The sequence below is a fragment of the Falco biarmicus genome, chromosome 6, assembly GCF_023638135.1.
Source record: "Falco biarmicus isolate bFalBia1 chromosome 6, bFalBia1.pri, whole genome shotgun sequence".
Lineage (NCBI taxonomy): Eukaryota > Metazoa > Chordata > Aves > Falconiformes > Falconidae > Falco > Falco biarmicus.
In genome coordinates, this window is record NC_079293.1 from 62,065,442 (window position 1) to 62,080,772 (window position 15,331).

General features: G+C 38.3%; 1 protein-coding gene across 1 annotated transcript in view; it reads right to left on the minus strand.

Moving 5' to 3' along the window:
- The window catches only part of RFX6 (regulatory factor X6), a 36,197-nt gene that overhangs the window by 863 nt on the left and 20,003 nt on the right, over positions 1–15,331 (minus strand). Inside the window, exons 8-18 of the mRNA XM_056343933.1 lie at positions 14,185–14,262; positions 13,978–14,091; positions 11,921–11,970; positions 10,986–11,145; positions 9,414–9,558; positions 8,034–8,143; positions 5,865–5,982; positions 4,660–4,782; positions 3,090–3,299; positions 2,056–2,565; positions 830–1,048 (exon numbers count right to left, since the gene is read on the minus strand). Of these exons, the coding sequence (XP_056199908.1) occupies positions 830–1,048; positions 2,056–2,565; positions 3,090–3,299; positions 4,660–4,782; positions 5,865–5,982; positions 8,034–8,143; positions 9,414–9,558; positions 10,986–11,145; positions 11,921–11,970; positions 13,978–14,091; positions 14,185–14,262 (1,837 nt within the window). The remainder of the gene's footprint in view (positions 1–829; positions 1,049–2,055; positions 2,566–3,089; positions 3,300–4,659; positions 4,783–5,864; positions 5,983–8,033; positions 8,144–9,413; positions 9,559–10,985; positions 11,146–11,920; positions 11,971–13,977; positions 14,092–14,184; positions 14,263–15,331) is intronic.

A 15,331-nucleotide genomic window follows, 5' to 3' on the forward strand; every position in this document is an offset into this window, starting at 1 on the left:
ACCATTCAGGTCCATATTCACTGGTGGTACCACTGCCACCACCTGGCACACATCAACACAGAATACAGAAGATACCTGATGGGCACAGTCTGAGTGGTGGTGCTGGATTTTCCTCCCCCTCTTTAGCATCTTTTAAAGGACTGAGCACTGAATTCTTGCAGAGCCTTAATGAGGCAAGTAATGTCTGATCTTCTGTGCAAGGTTAACAGGTAGGTAGTAGGAAGAGGTGATCTTTTGGAGAGATAAATGGTGCCCTAGTTTATATATTCCATGCAACCCTTTTTGGAATGTGAGATCAAACTCAGCTACCATTTGTTTAATGCATATACCAAAACAGATCCTTTGGGGTTAGGTAACTTCACCTAAAATTCACTGTCAGTGGGAGCTCTGCCTAATACACACAGTTGTTGAAGCATAGGACAGGAAGGGACTATATCACAAGAAGTATACATCTGGACATCCCTGACCCAGGGTTCATTCGATCTGTTTGACAGCGAGGATCCTTAAGAGCCCTTAGAAGAGCCCAGTCTATTATTAGCTCACTTAATAGTTAGAAAGTGTTTCCTAACACAAGATTTTTCTGCAATTCAGGCCAGTCCACTCCTCATGGACAATGGACCATAGTCCTCCTTACGGGAGCAAAGAGTTATTAAACCCACTGTCCTGCAATGTTAAGGAAAACACATCTTATGATACATCCTAGGTACCAAGCTATTTTATCTCTATATTGCATCTCATACACTATATATGTGAACTACAGTTTAGTACTCAGCACTTGTTAGAATACTAAAAAGTTTACAGCTCTTCCTCAGTCGTTGGCTATACTTACGCATAGGAGTCCGACAGACAATTGAAGGTGAGGAGTCTGTGTAGTATGAGCCTGTTTGTTTTCTTCCGCTGTCATCCAGGATGTTCAGTGGATCATGTATATCATTGTATGATGGCAATGACCGAATGCTGCTTACGCTGCTGATTACAGAAACATGTTGATCCACCATTGTTCCAAGTCTGTGAGATTCTGGATAACTTATATTGTTTCCATAATATCCTATTGACGGAAGATTGGAAAAAAGCAGAGTGAAATTGCTGTTGAAGAGAAAGAGTAAGGTAGGAGCCTGGGACAACCTGAGACAAAAGATAATTGTTACTGGCTGAGTCCCTTGAGACTAAGGTTATTTATGTACACGTACAGCCTAGTAACATTAGTAGTAATGCAGTGACTGACCCAAAAGAGGGGCAGTAACAAGGCAGTATAAAGATCCTAAGAGTTCAGTCGTGCCTTCAGTACAGAACTGCCCTTCCATTCTAAGTTCAGAATCAAACAGCAGTCTGCAATCCGAGGCCATAAAAGATACCGTGGGGACTCTTGGCCACAGTTCAGTTCTCCCTTCTGAAATTCACAATCAGGGAAAGTATACATGGAAAGCAAATCTGCATGGTAATACATACTTACCGCACATACAAATCCATATAAAAGCAACATTTCTACAATTTCTTTCCTCCAGAAGAAGGAGGTGTTTTTTGCTGACCGTATCTCTGAAGCAGATTGTGGCAATAACTTTATGCTTGAAGTATAAGAAATAGCAGGGCCAAAGTCTCAAACTAATGCTAATACACAGTTTTATACTTCATTTCACCATCCTGATCCTGTGACTAGAATGGTCCATTATGCTGATCCTAGAGGTAAGCTACATTATGCCTGCTCTGTTTAATAGTAGATATTTTGGGGGCTTTTCAAGAGATTGCTAAATCACAGGATCATCCTGGTTCTGCTTCCTTTGTGCAAGACATGATGACGGTGCCAAAGGAAGATTAGCATAGGTGCAGCAGATGCTTTTGAGGTCAACTGAGGATTCACCAGAGGAAAATAAATCCTTAAGTAGCTTGTTAAGCTGCTTTACAATCTCTGTATGTCATCAGAGAAGTGGAAAACAGGAAGGTATAAATAAGAGCTGAAAAATATCTTCCATAGAAAAAAAAAAAATTCAAAGAAAAAGTGTTTTACTCCAGCAAGGAAAGAGAAATAGAAGGGGGAAAGAACATATATATTAATACCGTTGGAAGCATTAGTGGGATATGCTGCTCCTGGGCACGCAGACACCGAGTTGCTCAAGAAATTGAAACTCCCAGTATTCAAAAACTGCATATTGTGTGCGTCCTGAGACATGGGTGAGGGACCATAACTGGAAGGGGATCTTGCATTGTACGGAGACACAGCACAACTGTTGCTGAAGTAGTCTCTGGAGAATTGCTGTTCACTCAAAGCATTGAATCGACTGTGCTCTGCTCTGTGGTGGTAAACACCTGAAGTGGAATGAGCCTGAGTTCTGAACATAGCCTGGTAATTGGAATTGTTTCCATAGTAATTCTGATTAGTTTGTGACAAAGTCTGATAAAGAGGTTCTGAGTAGGAAGAGCACTGTGAATGTGTCGATAACACTGGACCTACACTTGGAGGTCTTACAGCCATTGGCCCCTGGTTGATAACACTTCCCCGGCTGACCATGGCTGGTGAAATGGGTGGAGTCATCAGGTGACCAGTGCTTTGAGACAGCTCCATCTGACCTGGAATAAATAAGCATTAGCCGTGATTACTGTTCATACTGCAGTACTGCTGAATATAGCAGATCTGTTAAGACACTAACCCTTTAGTGAAGTGTGCATTACCATTTCAAACCTTTACAAAGGAGGGCTCCCACCTATACAACACATGTTCTTTAATGCATGGCTTCAGGCTATGAAGCTTCCCACTTCTATTTTCTAGCTTGAAGGCTGCCTCATTCACTGGGAAATTCCAGCAGTTACCAGCCGGGTGTGCTCCAGTTGTTACTGATCATTCTCACCTTACAAGATCGCCACCAAGCCAAAAGGTACAGGATAGTTTTACCGTTGTTCCAATAGAACCTACTACTGACAGGGCTCTACAATTGCTGCCTTCTGTAAATCAGCACAGAGGGTGAGCTCGAGAAACCTTATTTACTAGAGGTTTTTATAAATGCATATGGTCATTTCTCCTACAGCAACGTGTTACTGTGGACTGAAAGACTAACAAGCAAATCGGAGAAGGAGAAACTAGAACTGATACATACCTGTCAGCTGCATATTCTCATTGTCTTCTGTGGTGAAGGGGTTCAGACCAGAAGGCACGCCGCTGGACTGGCTAGCTGACACAGACACATAGGTTTGCTCTGCTAGACACTCATTTTTGACTGAAGTGTCACTGGGCAGAGGAGCAGCTTTGTTACGATTTGCTAGGAAGCAAGAGCTTGGTGATGCAGTAAAGGTGGCTTTGCTTGCATCTGGAAGAGTAAGTGAAAACTCTTGGTGGCTGTTATGTATGCTGATTGCACAGAAATCCACCACTAGCATACAGACAGCATATGAGCTGCCCAATTTGTTTGTCTCTTTGGTTGCTTATTTTAAAACCCAGGGAAGCCTCCATATTTTGCATGTAGCAAATGAATACAAATACTGCTTTAGTCTTGATCTTCCCGGTGGAACTGTTTGTATCACATTCTCTGACCACAGATCTACATCACAGAGTACCGGCTCCTTACTAAAGCCACCGTGGTGAAGGTATGAACCAGATTTATTCCCTTGAAGTAGATGTCAGCAAAGAAGAATTAACAACGGGAATTTTAGAAAGTTTGAATTCTGTTTTCATACTGATATCTAGAGAAAAACATTTGTTATTCTCAGTAGTTCTTCAGTTTTCTGCAGACTATTCATAAAGTCAGTGGAAGTTTTGCTATTCTTCAGCAGAAACCACGACTTCACCTAAGTATCCAAGGATAAGGCAACTGCTACATAGGACAAGTTTTTTTCCTGAAGGCTGAATTAGAAAGGGCAGCATCTACTGTCAGACAAATTCTATGGAAGTTTCTTGCAGCAAACTGTAGACTTAAAGTAACAACAACCAAAAGTTCCGGATTGACTGCTGGTGCTAGTATTAATAAAAAATAATTCAGCAGCACCCAGTCAAGTTTCACAGGATTTTTAGGGATTAATTTGGACCAGAATTTGATCCAAATCAATCTTCATTCATTTTATAGCAAAGGACCTGCAGCATATAACTTCAAACTGTCTAACCTTGAAGAAGCCTAGTAGATGGAAAATGTTAAGGATACTGTTTTAAATTCATTTTGTTTCTCTTCCACATAGTAATACTTCAGCCAGATGCTAAACAGGGCTCCAAACTTGTGTTCCAACCTTGCAGGGATATTTGCATTTTGGAAACATTTAATGCATTCCTAGTTATGAATGTTAGGAAACTCAGGGTGCTTTAAAAAGAAAGAAAGGTGTAATTACTTATCTATTCTTTGGCAGAAAAACTGGACTAGGAATTCCTGCCCTTTCTGCTACCTATACCTCTTTTCATACTTCAGCTTGTGGCCCTTCTGATGTACCTACAAGTGTCTGTTGCATCCAAGATCATTTCAGTGTTCACATTCCCACAAAATATTATTAAGTGAACTATGGCAGGAAGGTGGGAATGAATTGCTGAGTGAATGGTCACAAGCTTTGCAGATGAGTTTGACAATGTTGCATATAACTACATTTTCAAGAGAAGACAGTAAACCTGCTTCTGTTTAAAGTTAAACCAGTATGTCAATTTCTAAAAACACATGAGCACATTCAAAACAACCAAGCTCTAGTTACCTAAATTCTTCATGTATTTGTCCAGTAGATTCTGGAGTTCTTGTTCTTTGTCATTGTTGAACTGTGTCTCCATGGCGAGCAGGATGTACTCATCTAGTAGCATGCGGATCAAATGAAAAGAACCTTTCGGAGGAGAGAGAGAGTAGCTGAGTTATCTTTGTGACCATCTCTCACCACTCTACAAGAAGCAGTGAAACAAACAAATAATTGTGGACTTTAAATGACCTGGCAAGACCAACATGGAATAGTGCCTGACTTCTAGCTCTAATCTCTCTTTGCACTGGCCCACCTAGCTCAATTGTTTACTGTCCTGTAGGCTATTTGACCACTAATTACATCAAAGAAAAATACTGATGAAAGTGAGACATGCTTTATACTTGAAGAGGGCACATAGTGGAGCTAGATAAGGCCGAAGTCTGCCAGAATGCCTCTGCTCTACTTCTGTTTGCCTTGTGCTAAATAACCAGACAATAACTGGTGAAGTCTTTGACCTTATTTCAAGGATATATCACATTAAACACATGTGTCTCCTTACAGCCGTTTCAAATACCCTCTGATTTTTAAGTAACAATGTACCTATGACTAAACTTAGGAAATTATACACTAGATTTAAAGTGAGTTTCACTTTGTGTACCAGCTTCTATTTTATAAAAGGTTCTTCCTGAGAATGTAAACATTCTGAAGATGGACATATGAACCTTAATTTTTAAAAGCCATAAACACACTTGAACTGACTGTCTGCTGATCCCAGAATTAAATTAATGGTGACCTCCTAAATTCCTTTTATTTTATGAAAACATACCATGCATAAGAACTTCCATACAACAGTAATTTTTTACCAAACTGATACACATGTAAAACTAATCATTTAAATCTTCTCTCTCCTATAATGAGATATGCAGTTACAATTCCATTGTCATATCAAACCAAACAGACCTTCTAGCTCTTAAATGGCAAAGCAACGTCAAACAGAAATTAAAAAGTAAAATACCTTCAAAAAATGAACATTGGGATACAGGTCACCAACAAAATGTTGCTAGCATTTACTGTGAATGTTAATTTGAGAAACACGTTACACAGCATTTGTGGCTTTGATCAAAGAATCTTTAAAATAGGACAGGTTCCTCTGCTCAGGAAATGGTGGAAAGCTGGTAAGTGCTAGCACAGATGTACAAAATATGAGTGTGTTAAGAAAGCCCAGGTACCAAAACTTGATGCGTTGTTTAGAGTTAGGTTATGCATCACTCGAGCACCAAAAAAACTCCATTTGAGCAGGAAGTCTTGAGCTCTTTTCTTTAATGACCTCCCATTTTGCTTGCTTGCCTGAAAGAGAATAGTAAAATACTTAATAAGTATGTTAACTTGCTTTCTGCACACAGAAGAGAAGAAAGGAGATATGAATATGCTTGAGAGTTCAAGGAGTCCTTGACTCAGGCAGGGTGCTGCCTGATTCAAACTGTCATCATAATGTGTGTCCTAAAGTGATGAAGAAAAGCAGCATTCACCCTTTTCAGTGCAACCAGAGTAGAGCTCTGACCATGTTAGATGAAGCAAACTGCTTACTGCTACAGCTGTGCTGTGGCCTGAAGAGATATCATTTACCTCATATTCTAATATTAAAGGTACCAAATTGTTCTGTAAATATACAGGTGTACAGAGCAGAAAGAAAGAAAAAAAAAACACCCACCCTCTGGCACTGTTATTCCACATAAACAGGGAAAAGATATTAGTCTTTGTACTTTAATGTAATCTGTGCAATACTGGCCAGACTTCCTCTTACAAAATGGTTTATTTCCTGTCATAAGATTGAGGCTTTCAATGCTGCTCATTTCATACCACTGCTTTGCTCTGGCAGTGATTTGTTTGCGTGGTAAGGTATGCCCTGTTGCTTTCTCAAACAGCAAGCAGAAAGAATCTGTTGTGTGAGTTTGACAGTAACCACAATTTAGCAAGAACAGAAGGCAGAGAGCAACAGAAGGATTACATGTTCTGTAAATTATTAGCTTCAGCTTAGTTGACCTAGCCTCATATTAGGACCTGTTGGTATTTCTCACCCTTAACTACAGGACAACAACGCTAGGAATCGTACCTGTTAACTTTAATAATACAGTATCACATAGAAGATGCTGAATGGGGGAGTGCTTCACCTTTTCTGCCTCGCTTGTTTATCAGGAATTGTCTTCTGAAACTGTGGAATCGATTTCAGACCATAACCATTCTGCTTTAAAATAAGTTGTGATTTCTCAGCTTCAGTGGGACTTTTGTGTCTAGGTGTGTATGAGGACTTGGTTTGGTTCTGCTGCCCTGAATCATCCAAAGCTCCTCACTGTGCTGCTCACATATGACAGAAAATGTTAGGAAACTCTGAGTGCTTTAAAAAGAAAGAAATCATCACTATCTTCATTGATATTTGGGAAAACAGGTGAAGAAAGGTAAAATGACATGCCCATGGTTATTCTGTAAGTGGCAGAGTCACTCTTCTGCAAGCCAGTCAAAACTAACTGCACTGTCTCCTTCTCTTGCATCCATATATATTGAGATGCTCCCTAAAATTACGGTTAAGATACTGCATTTCCAGATAGAACAAGACCGGATGAGAAGACCAGTGTTCAGCTACTAGCAAGCAATGTGTAACATTTTATTCTGCTAGTTTACATTCATTACAGTCACAAACTGGGTAAAGATCTCGTGAGCTATAACTCAGAACTCAATTATTTTGTTCTGCGCTATAGTGTAATCATTCCTGTATAATTACATGCATATAAAATACTTGTGATCATAGAGCATCTTGTAAATCGGGGGTGTGTGTGGGGTGATATGTGTGTGTGTATCCCATCAAAACCATCAATTACTCCATTAAGAACCTTATAAAGCTACAAAACTGTATCTTCCATCCTGTTCTGTAGAAATCCTTCTACAGGTTAGCTACTTCTGAATCCATCCGCTACACTAACTTACACCACATACAGTACCGTCCAAATAGCAGGAAAGAAAGAATTGCTTCTTTAAGGAACAACTTTTGCTCACCTTACTCACTGAACAATACCCCCGTGATTCTGCACACACAGACAGATAAGATGGATGGGTTTCTTTCACGTACAGTTTATGACAGCACTGACTGTAATGTTTTTAATCAAGATACTTATTAGTTTGTCACACTTAAAAGATGGCTCAACAGCACTCCACATGATTAACTAGAACTAATGGCACTGGAACCTTTCACACCAAATTAAGAACTCCCCTGTTACAATAAGATGGGAGCAGAGATGATAATCCCATGGGGGAAACCAATGGGATGGCATAAGTAAGGGACTGTGTAAGGAGTAAGGGGAGTAGGATTTAATCTTGAGTCAGGCAGAACATTTGAAAGGTACCTTGATAACCCTTTGCTCAACCACAGTATCCAACCATTCAATAAATGATTCCACAGTGGCATTCTTCTTTAGAAGGTCCTTCAGTTCTTGGAACACTGTAATAGAGTCATCTACCATATAAAAAGGAGAACATATCATTGCACACTATTCTGAATGTGAGAAAAAGCCACTCACCAGCCATATGACAATATTGTAGCATGGAAAGGAAAAGCAAAGAATTAGAGCAGTGAAGAAATAAAGCATTTCCCCAGCAGAGCAAGCAGACACACATCCATCACATATACATGTTTTAATTACTTAATCATTACAATGATTCAGGTTGTAAATCAATGAAAATTTGCAAGAAACTAAAAGCAAAAAACAATTCTGATATTTTCTGTTCCTTTTAAGATTCAGTCTTGAAAACCTTGCTGTTACTAAGTTTAGTAGTAAAGCTTTATCTGTAATGTGGCAGATTTGTAAACATCTTAGGTTTCCCTTATACTTTACAAATTTCTCAAAATATAATGTAAAGCTAACTTCCTCAATTCCTAATTTTAAAAAAAGGCCTGAATGACAGGTTATTTCTCTTCTAATTTTCTTTTTTTAACTAGTGTGAGAGAAGACAAAGAACAAATAAAAAACAATTACACAAGGAGTAGGAAATGGGCAACTCAAATGAAAATGTGAATGGGATTGTGAACCATTACAGAGAATAAATGTTCATGATAAAAGTAGTAATATTTAGAGGACAACACACTGTTATTTCTTTCAGCTCTCCAAACTCTGATCAAATGGTTCCTATAACAGAAATTATATTTTTAATAGAGAAAATGGCTAATTCTTTTTTCAGCAACAGGTATGTATATGTAAATGAACACCCTCAAAATCTGTACTTTATTTCACTGTATTCTGTGTATGAAAATAGTTGTTATGCTTTATAGATATGAATTTTTTTAAAGATAACTTTCAGGGGGAAAAAATATTCATACCAAAAGCAAAGTAAACTAGCTCAAATATCCATTAAATTAAGCCATGTTGATACAGAATTTTTGAGACATCTTTCAAGAATTGATTGGTGCCAATATTCCCATATGATTAGGACAAAACTTCAGAAGAGATTTTATTACACCTAGCAACTGACATGTAAATGATTTTTTCAGCGACCATTTAAAGTCATTTAGCTGGGATGACTTCCCAGCACAAGCTTCTGTTCTTGTAGGAGGACATGCTAGGGAAACCAGTTGGTTTTCTTAAACTACGGAAGTTAACACTGAGACTGATTAGAGAATGCAGTGTCTATGTGTGCCTTTTCTCAGTCTATCTCCAAGTCGACTGGTGCGGCATGGCACGAAAGAGTGAGTTACTTTTAATGTTACAAATATATCACCATGGACTTACATTCACTGTAGACCTCCCCATCAGAGTCTGTGCTCCCTGAGACTGCAAGGAGTGCCTGAGAGCCAATACTATTCAAATCAACTTTTTCAATATCCGACACCATGGAATTCACCACGTGCTGATCAAAAAGGGCTGGCCGAGCAATCTGTGAGAGAAGGCAAGGTAAAATACTGAATGTGTTTTAACCACAGCTGGTAACTAAGCACCACACAGCTGCTCACTCGCTCCCCACCCTGCCATGAGATGGGGGAGAGAACTGGAAAAGCAAGAAAACTCGTGGGTTGAGATAAAAGTAGTTTAACAATTTTTTTTTAAGAAGTGGTAGCAGTAGTAGTAGTAGTAAGGGAAAGGGGAAAAAATAATGAAGGGAAAGATACAACCCAGGACAGACACGTGATACAAACAAAACCAATTGCTCACCACCAACAAACCGACGCGCAGCCAGTACCCAAGAAACAGCCTCCCCACCAACCTCCTCACTAGTTTTATTGCTGGACATGATGTCATATGGTACGGAATATGCCTTTGGTCAGTTGGGGTCAGCTGTCCCAGCTATTTCCCCTGCCAGCTTCTTGTGCACCTCCAACCTACTCGCTGGCAGGGTGGTATGAGAAGCAGAAAAGGCCTTGACTGTGTAAACACTGCTCAGCAATAATGAAAACATCCCTGAATTATCAACAGTTTCCAGCACAAATCCAAAAGCATAGCCTCATACTAGCTACTGTGAAGAAAATTAACCCCACCCAAGCCAAAACCAGCACAGACCTACACCTGAAGATCACCTGAATAACTCACAGAAGAATCACATTCTGTTTAATTTTCTTATCATGGCTGGGCTTTTCATAGATCAGATGAGATAATGTTTCCCACTCATTAGACTTCTACTGCTTTTCTAATGTGCCTTCCTATCAGATCATCTTCATGATTTCACCCACATGCTACTCCTGTCTTAATATTTATGAAAGAGAAAACTAAATGATTATGAATATATGGTGCATCTACAGTTACTCACGAGGACTACCATCTCAAAACACAAGCTGTTATCACTTAAATTCCCCAGAAGGCATTTTATCCTTTTGTATAATCTACCAAACCATGACACGGAAGTGCCTCCTAATTGCAGATACCTGTATCCTGTCAACACAGCCTTGGAGCCCTCAGGTACCTGTCACTCACATGTTCCCCTTTCAGTCAAAACCCAAAAAGAAATAAGCTCTCCAAAGAACATCATGGACAAGACTGAGAAACTTTGCTAGGCATGAAGGATCATCTGATATTTTCCCATTTGGAACTAAAACAAATACTGATATATTTCACTTCATCATTGGATTGCCAAAAGTTCCCATGATAGTAGTTTATTACAACCATGGTCTTTTCTCTCTTTTCTCCTACAAAAGTTTGAAGTTTTGGTCACATCTATTTATGGCTGCTTTAACATAGTTAAAACTACAAGTTGTAAGTCTTCCGTGGCTGATGTTGAACCTTGAAAAAATAATGCATTATATCTCAGAGCCAACAAGGTGCACTGAACATAACTGACAATTTTTTGATGTATCGTCTTATTCTGTTTACCTGTGCTAGGTGTAGGAATGATGTCTGTCGTTTCAGGGAGGAAACAAATCTTCGTGCAATAGGCAGTTTCTTATCTGTTAGGTTTTCTGGCAGATTTTCCAAAGAGGAAATAACCCACTGTTCCCAGTTTTTTGCAAAATTTCTTATATCTGCCAGTAAACTATAGGAAAAAATGGGTTTTAGAGAAACATCAATAAAAATTATTTTGCATTAGTTCAAATAACTGCATTTCAATCTATAGCTAACACACTCCTGGACATATCTGTGAATTATTCCTCAGGTGTCATCAAAAGGAAACAGGAAATGACCAGTCAGCAAAAGGCTAAAATGGTCTATATATTGATCTGTACCTCCTCTGAGAAAAACTGTAAGCCATCTGCAAATTGAAATAAATTGAAAAACAGTGGCTTTCAGAATAAAGCATAAGAAACACAAGAACTGTTAGATACCTGAAGCTAAAGGCCTTAGTCAGACATAAAATCCCAAACAAGATGCACTTCAATGGAAAGGAAAGATGAGAGGATTCAGAGGTAATTTGTAATAATTCTCTTATTAATGTCTTGTTGAGAAAATGATTAGATATTATGGTGATGTCTAGGATACAAAACCGAAAAGTATTCTGAAAACCAACTATTTTTCCTTAAACAACACAAATACATTTGTTTCTTTTTTTCTCTTCTAGGGCTTTAGTGTAGAAGAAATCTATTTCAAAATATCCAACAAGCCAGTAAAATGGGCCATTGAAATACTGTGTAGTATTTTAAGGCTATTATATAGCTGTCCTCAGAGCTGACAGTGTTTTCCCATATATACTCTACTGTTCTAAAAATGAACATAAACATTGTGAAAAAAATCCTTTAGGATATAGAATTTATGCTGTTTACCTGAAATATGCCTAACAATCAGAATTAGCATTATTATTATTAAATACCTACCTTTCTGGCATTTCTTGCATTGTTGCAGGGATAAGTACATCTGTAAGGACCTTCAAAAAGGTAACAGAAAACGATATCAAGCTTCCACTGGCCATTTATTCATTCATGTTCATCTTGTCTGCTTAGATTGCAAAGTGATAAGGGCAGGAAATCTATACAGAATAAAGCCATTCAACCTATTGTCTGGATATTTATACACCTAGATTTCTCCCATCACTATTAGATAGGAACTTATGAGATATTTATATCACTAGATAGCTCCCATTCTTAATGTATGCCCACATGTCAGTAAAATAAGACAGTGCTATCACTCATGTCTTACAGAAAGGAAATCAGAGAGATGCATAAACACTCTGTCTTTTTTATCATCACTGTGAGTTTCAGTAAAGCAGATACTGAAGTATCTCCTAAGTCCTCGGGTGCTATTAGCCAGTTTACTCTTCTTTTTGCCATACCGGATGTGGCACTGAAGGTGTTCAGAATTTAGGACAAATCCCCTATAGCTAAGCATGGTGTGAAACTGTTTTGGCAAAAAAAATGTGCCATCTGGCAAGGCTTCTGGGAAACATTATGGCAGAGGGCAAAGTTGTTAGCCTACATCCCAAAAATCTGTTTCCACTACTAAGGTAAATGGTTTGATAACACAACAAAATACCTCCTCCCTTCTGCCAGCTGTGCTGTCAAGAGTACCTAACATGATTATAAGCAACAAAAAGTGAGAAACAAAGAAAAGGAACAACAGTGAATTTATGAAATTTTGAGAAATCCTCTTATTCAATTTATAATTTAGTGCTCCTGCAGTATTTCCTCTTCTGTCACATTAAATATTTATTACAAACAAAGTTAATATTGGATCTGTTGAGACAGCATGTTTAAAGCAGGAAAAGCCTCATAAACTCAAGGTATAATATAACCTTTACAGGTAAATGAAGCTTAATAGCTCATCTCCAGGGTGGTAATTATGATCTTTGATGCTAATCACCTTCGCGTCTGTCTTTCTTACTTTATAGCTTGATATACTTCTAAGAAATACGTAGTTTTGTCTTTTCTGGATTTTTCCCCCCATGTTTTTGTACAGTAAAGAATGATGAATAGATGACAATATGGCACTCATGCTGAAACAGCTCCAAGTGTCTACTTTGACTGCTTGGTGTTTACTGTTATCCCAATAGTTATTTCCTCCCATCGATACCTGGTTGTGTAATGTGTTAAGAGAGAGGATGACAATCCTTTTCTGTTTACATACCATGTTCTATCAGAGGAACTTAAAGTATTTGCAGCTATTAATTCATGATCCGATTGGATTTTCCAAATTAAAACTCAGGAAACTTTGGTGGCATTACTTTATTTTTTACCCAGCACTCTATGCTTAATCCTGACCTTGCAATACTCTTTGTTTTCACTTGTTTCAACTATTTGTGTGATCATGCTATGAACTAAATCAAAGAACTCGTATGTCACAAGAACTGCAAATGTTCCATAGATTTTTTTTTAAACCCAAACCAGTTCAGAGTGCAGCAGTTTTCTGATACCTCGAGCAGCAAAAGAACAGAAATGAAGTGTAGCAGGCAGGAGAGGCAGGAACACCTTAACCCAGTATTGTTCGAGTTTTGTAACATGAAACCATGGCCTGACATAACCTGTAAGTAGCAGATTCCCATGTGGAATCACCTCACTCATCTGCCACAGACACTCTTTGCTGGCAGAAATTGCAATAACCTTTTAAGTAAAAACAAGGTTTCAGTTTCATCCAGGCTTAACTTACTCAGCCTTGTCAGCAAAGCATTTCCTTTAGCTACACTCAAACAAGTAGGTCAGGATTTCACCATTAGTGTGCTGCCTGTGGTCACACATCAAGTGTGCAGCAGAGCTGAGACTGGAGTTCAGCTTTTACATGTGCCAGTATTATGCTCTTGATTTTAATGGAATCCTTGCTGATTTACATACGTAAGAGGCAGAAAGCAGTCATGGCATCCTGTTATTCTAATGTCAACACTATTTTTACACAAGCAAAAGCTGTAACGTGATTAAGACTATATATGTAGCTAAATGCTTACCTTATACAGTATCGAGTCACAAACACAGAAGATGTCAACAATGATGGGATTTTCAAGCAAGGGAAGAAGATGGTCAGGCATTCCTTGCCAAAAATGTAATAAGAAATGCTGAATCTAAAGGAGTAGGAACCAGATTCATGAAAATAAATAATGCTTTCTTGGCTCCCTGTGCATATATACCAAGAATGTGTGTTTAAACAACCTTACCTCTTCAAAGTTCCCATTAATTGCATTGTCAAGGACACACTGACAGTGTGTTTTATACATCATGATAAGAGTATCTACCTGTTTTGGAAGAAAGAAAGATTAAACAGAGTTTCTTAGTTTTCTTCTTTACTGCTATAGTGATCTAAGTTTCTGCTTTCTGTAGCTAGTATTTAAATATAGAATATAAACTGTGTTACAATGCATATTTACAAATGGGCTGTCTGTATATCCAGAAGTGATGAGGAGGTCACTCCTCTCTAGTTTTTACCTACATCTTTAAATCTCAATGCTGTTGTCAAAAATGTACCATCTGAATCTGTATACACTGTGAAAATGTGGATGTCAAAGTAAGGCAATAGCTAGATCAGCCAGCGATGGTAAATTCACATTTCTGAAGTTGAGATTAATCCCAAAGAGTAGTGCAAGTTAATCATTACGCTACTATAGGCGTCTATGAGTGTTCTGAAACATCATCTAGTTGGACAAATGAGAAAATAGCTGCCAGTCATTTGGTCAAAGTTTAATCACTGCCTTACATGAACTGAACTTTAAAAGGCAGAACTCCCTTTCATGTCATCAGACTTATTTTTCTGAGTGTTCCATTATTTTAGTAACAGTGCAGAAGTATTACAAGACTTTGTAAAAAATGGTAATAAAATTTTAAATTTGTAGCAAATTATAGAACAAGAAAGTATTTTAAGGAAAGAAAAATGCTAGCAAAATCATTCGTACAGTCCAGAATTACAGAAAGTTTGTCACAGCTTGTGAACTTCTCTGGCAAACCAGTATCAGATTTTGAATTAACCTAGTACCACATTATTTCAGTATGTTTAGCATAAAGATTTCTTTGAAAACAGACCTTGCTGACTTCACTGTTGAAGTGGTAAAATTGAGGTTTGTTTACATGGCTGTGTCAGGTCTGCAAGGAACCTGAAATGCTCTTCAGATTTAAATGTTATGAGAATGCTGTATATATGGGAGATGCCAATTCACTACAGCATCAGGTGATGCACACTGCTGAGTACATCAGTTCTTGGGCCTTCTTTAGGAACTGTAAGATTTCCGGTGAGGATCTCTGAACTACAGACAGCTCCTTTTGTTAGCCTCTCATAACAGGAATCCTAGACTTCACTACTTTCACAGAACA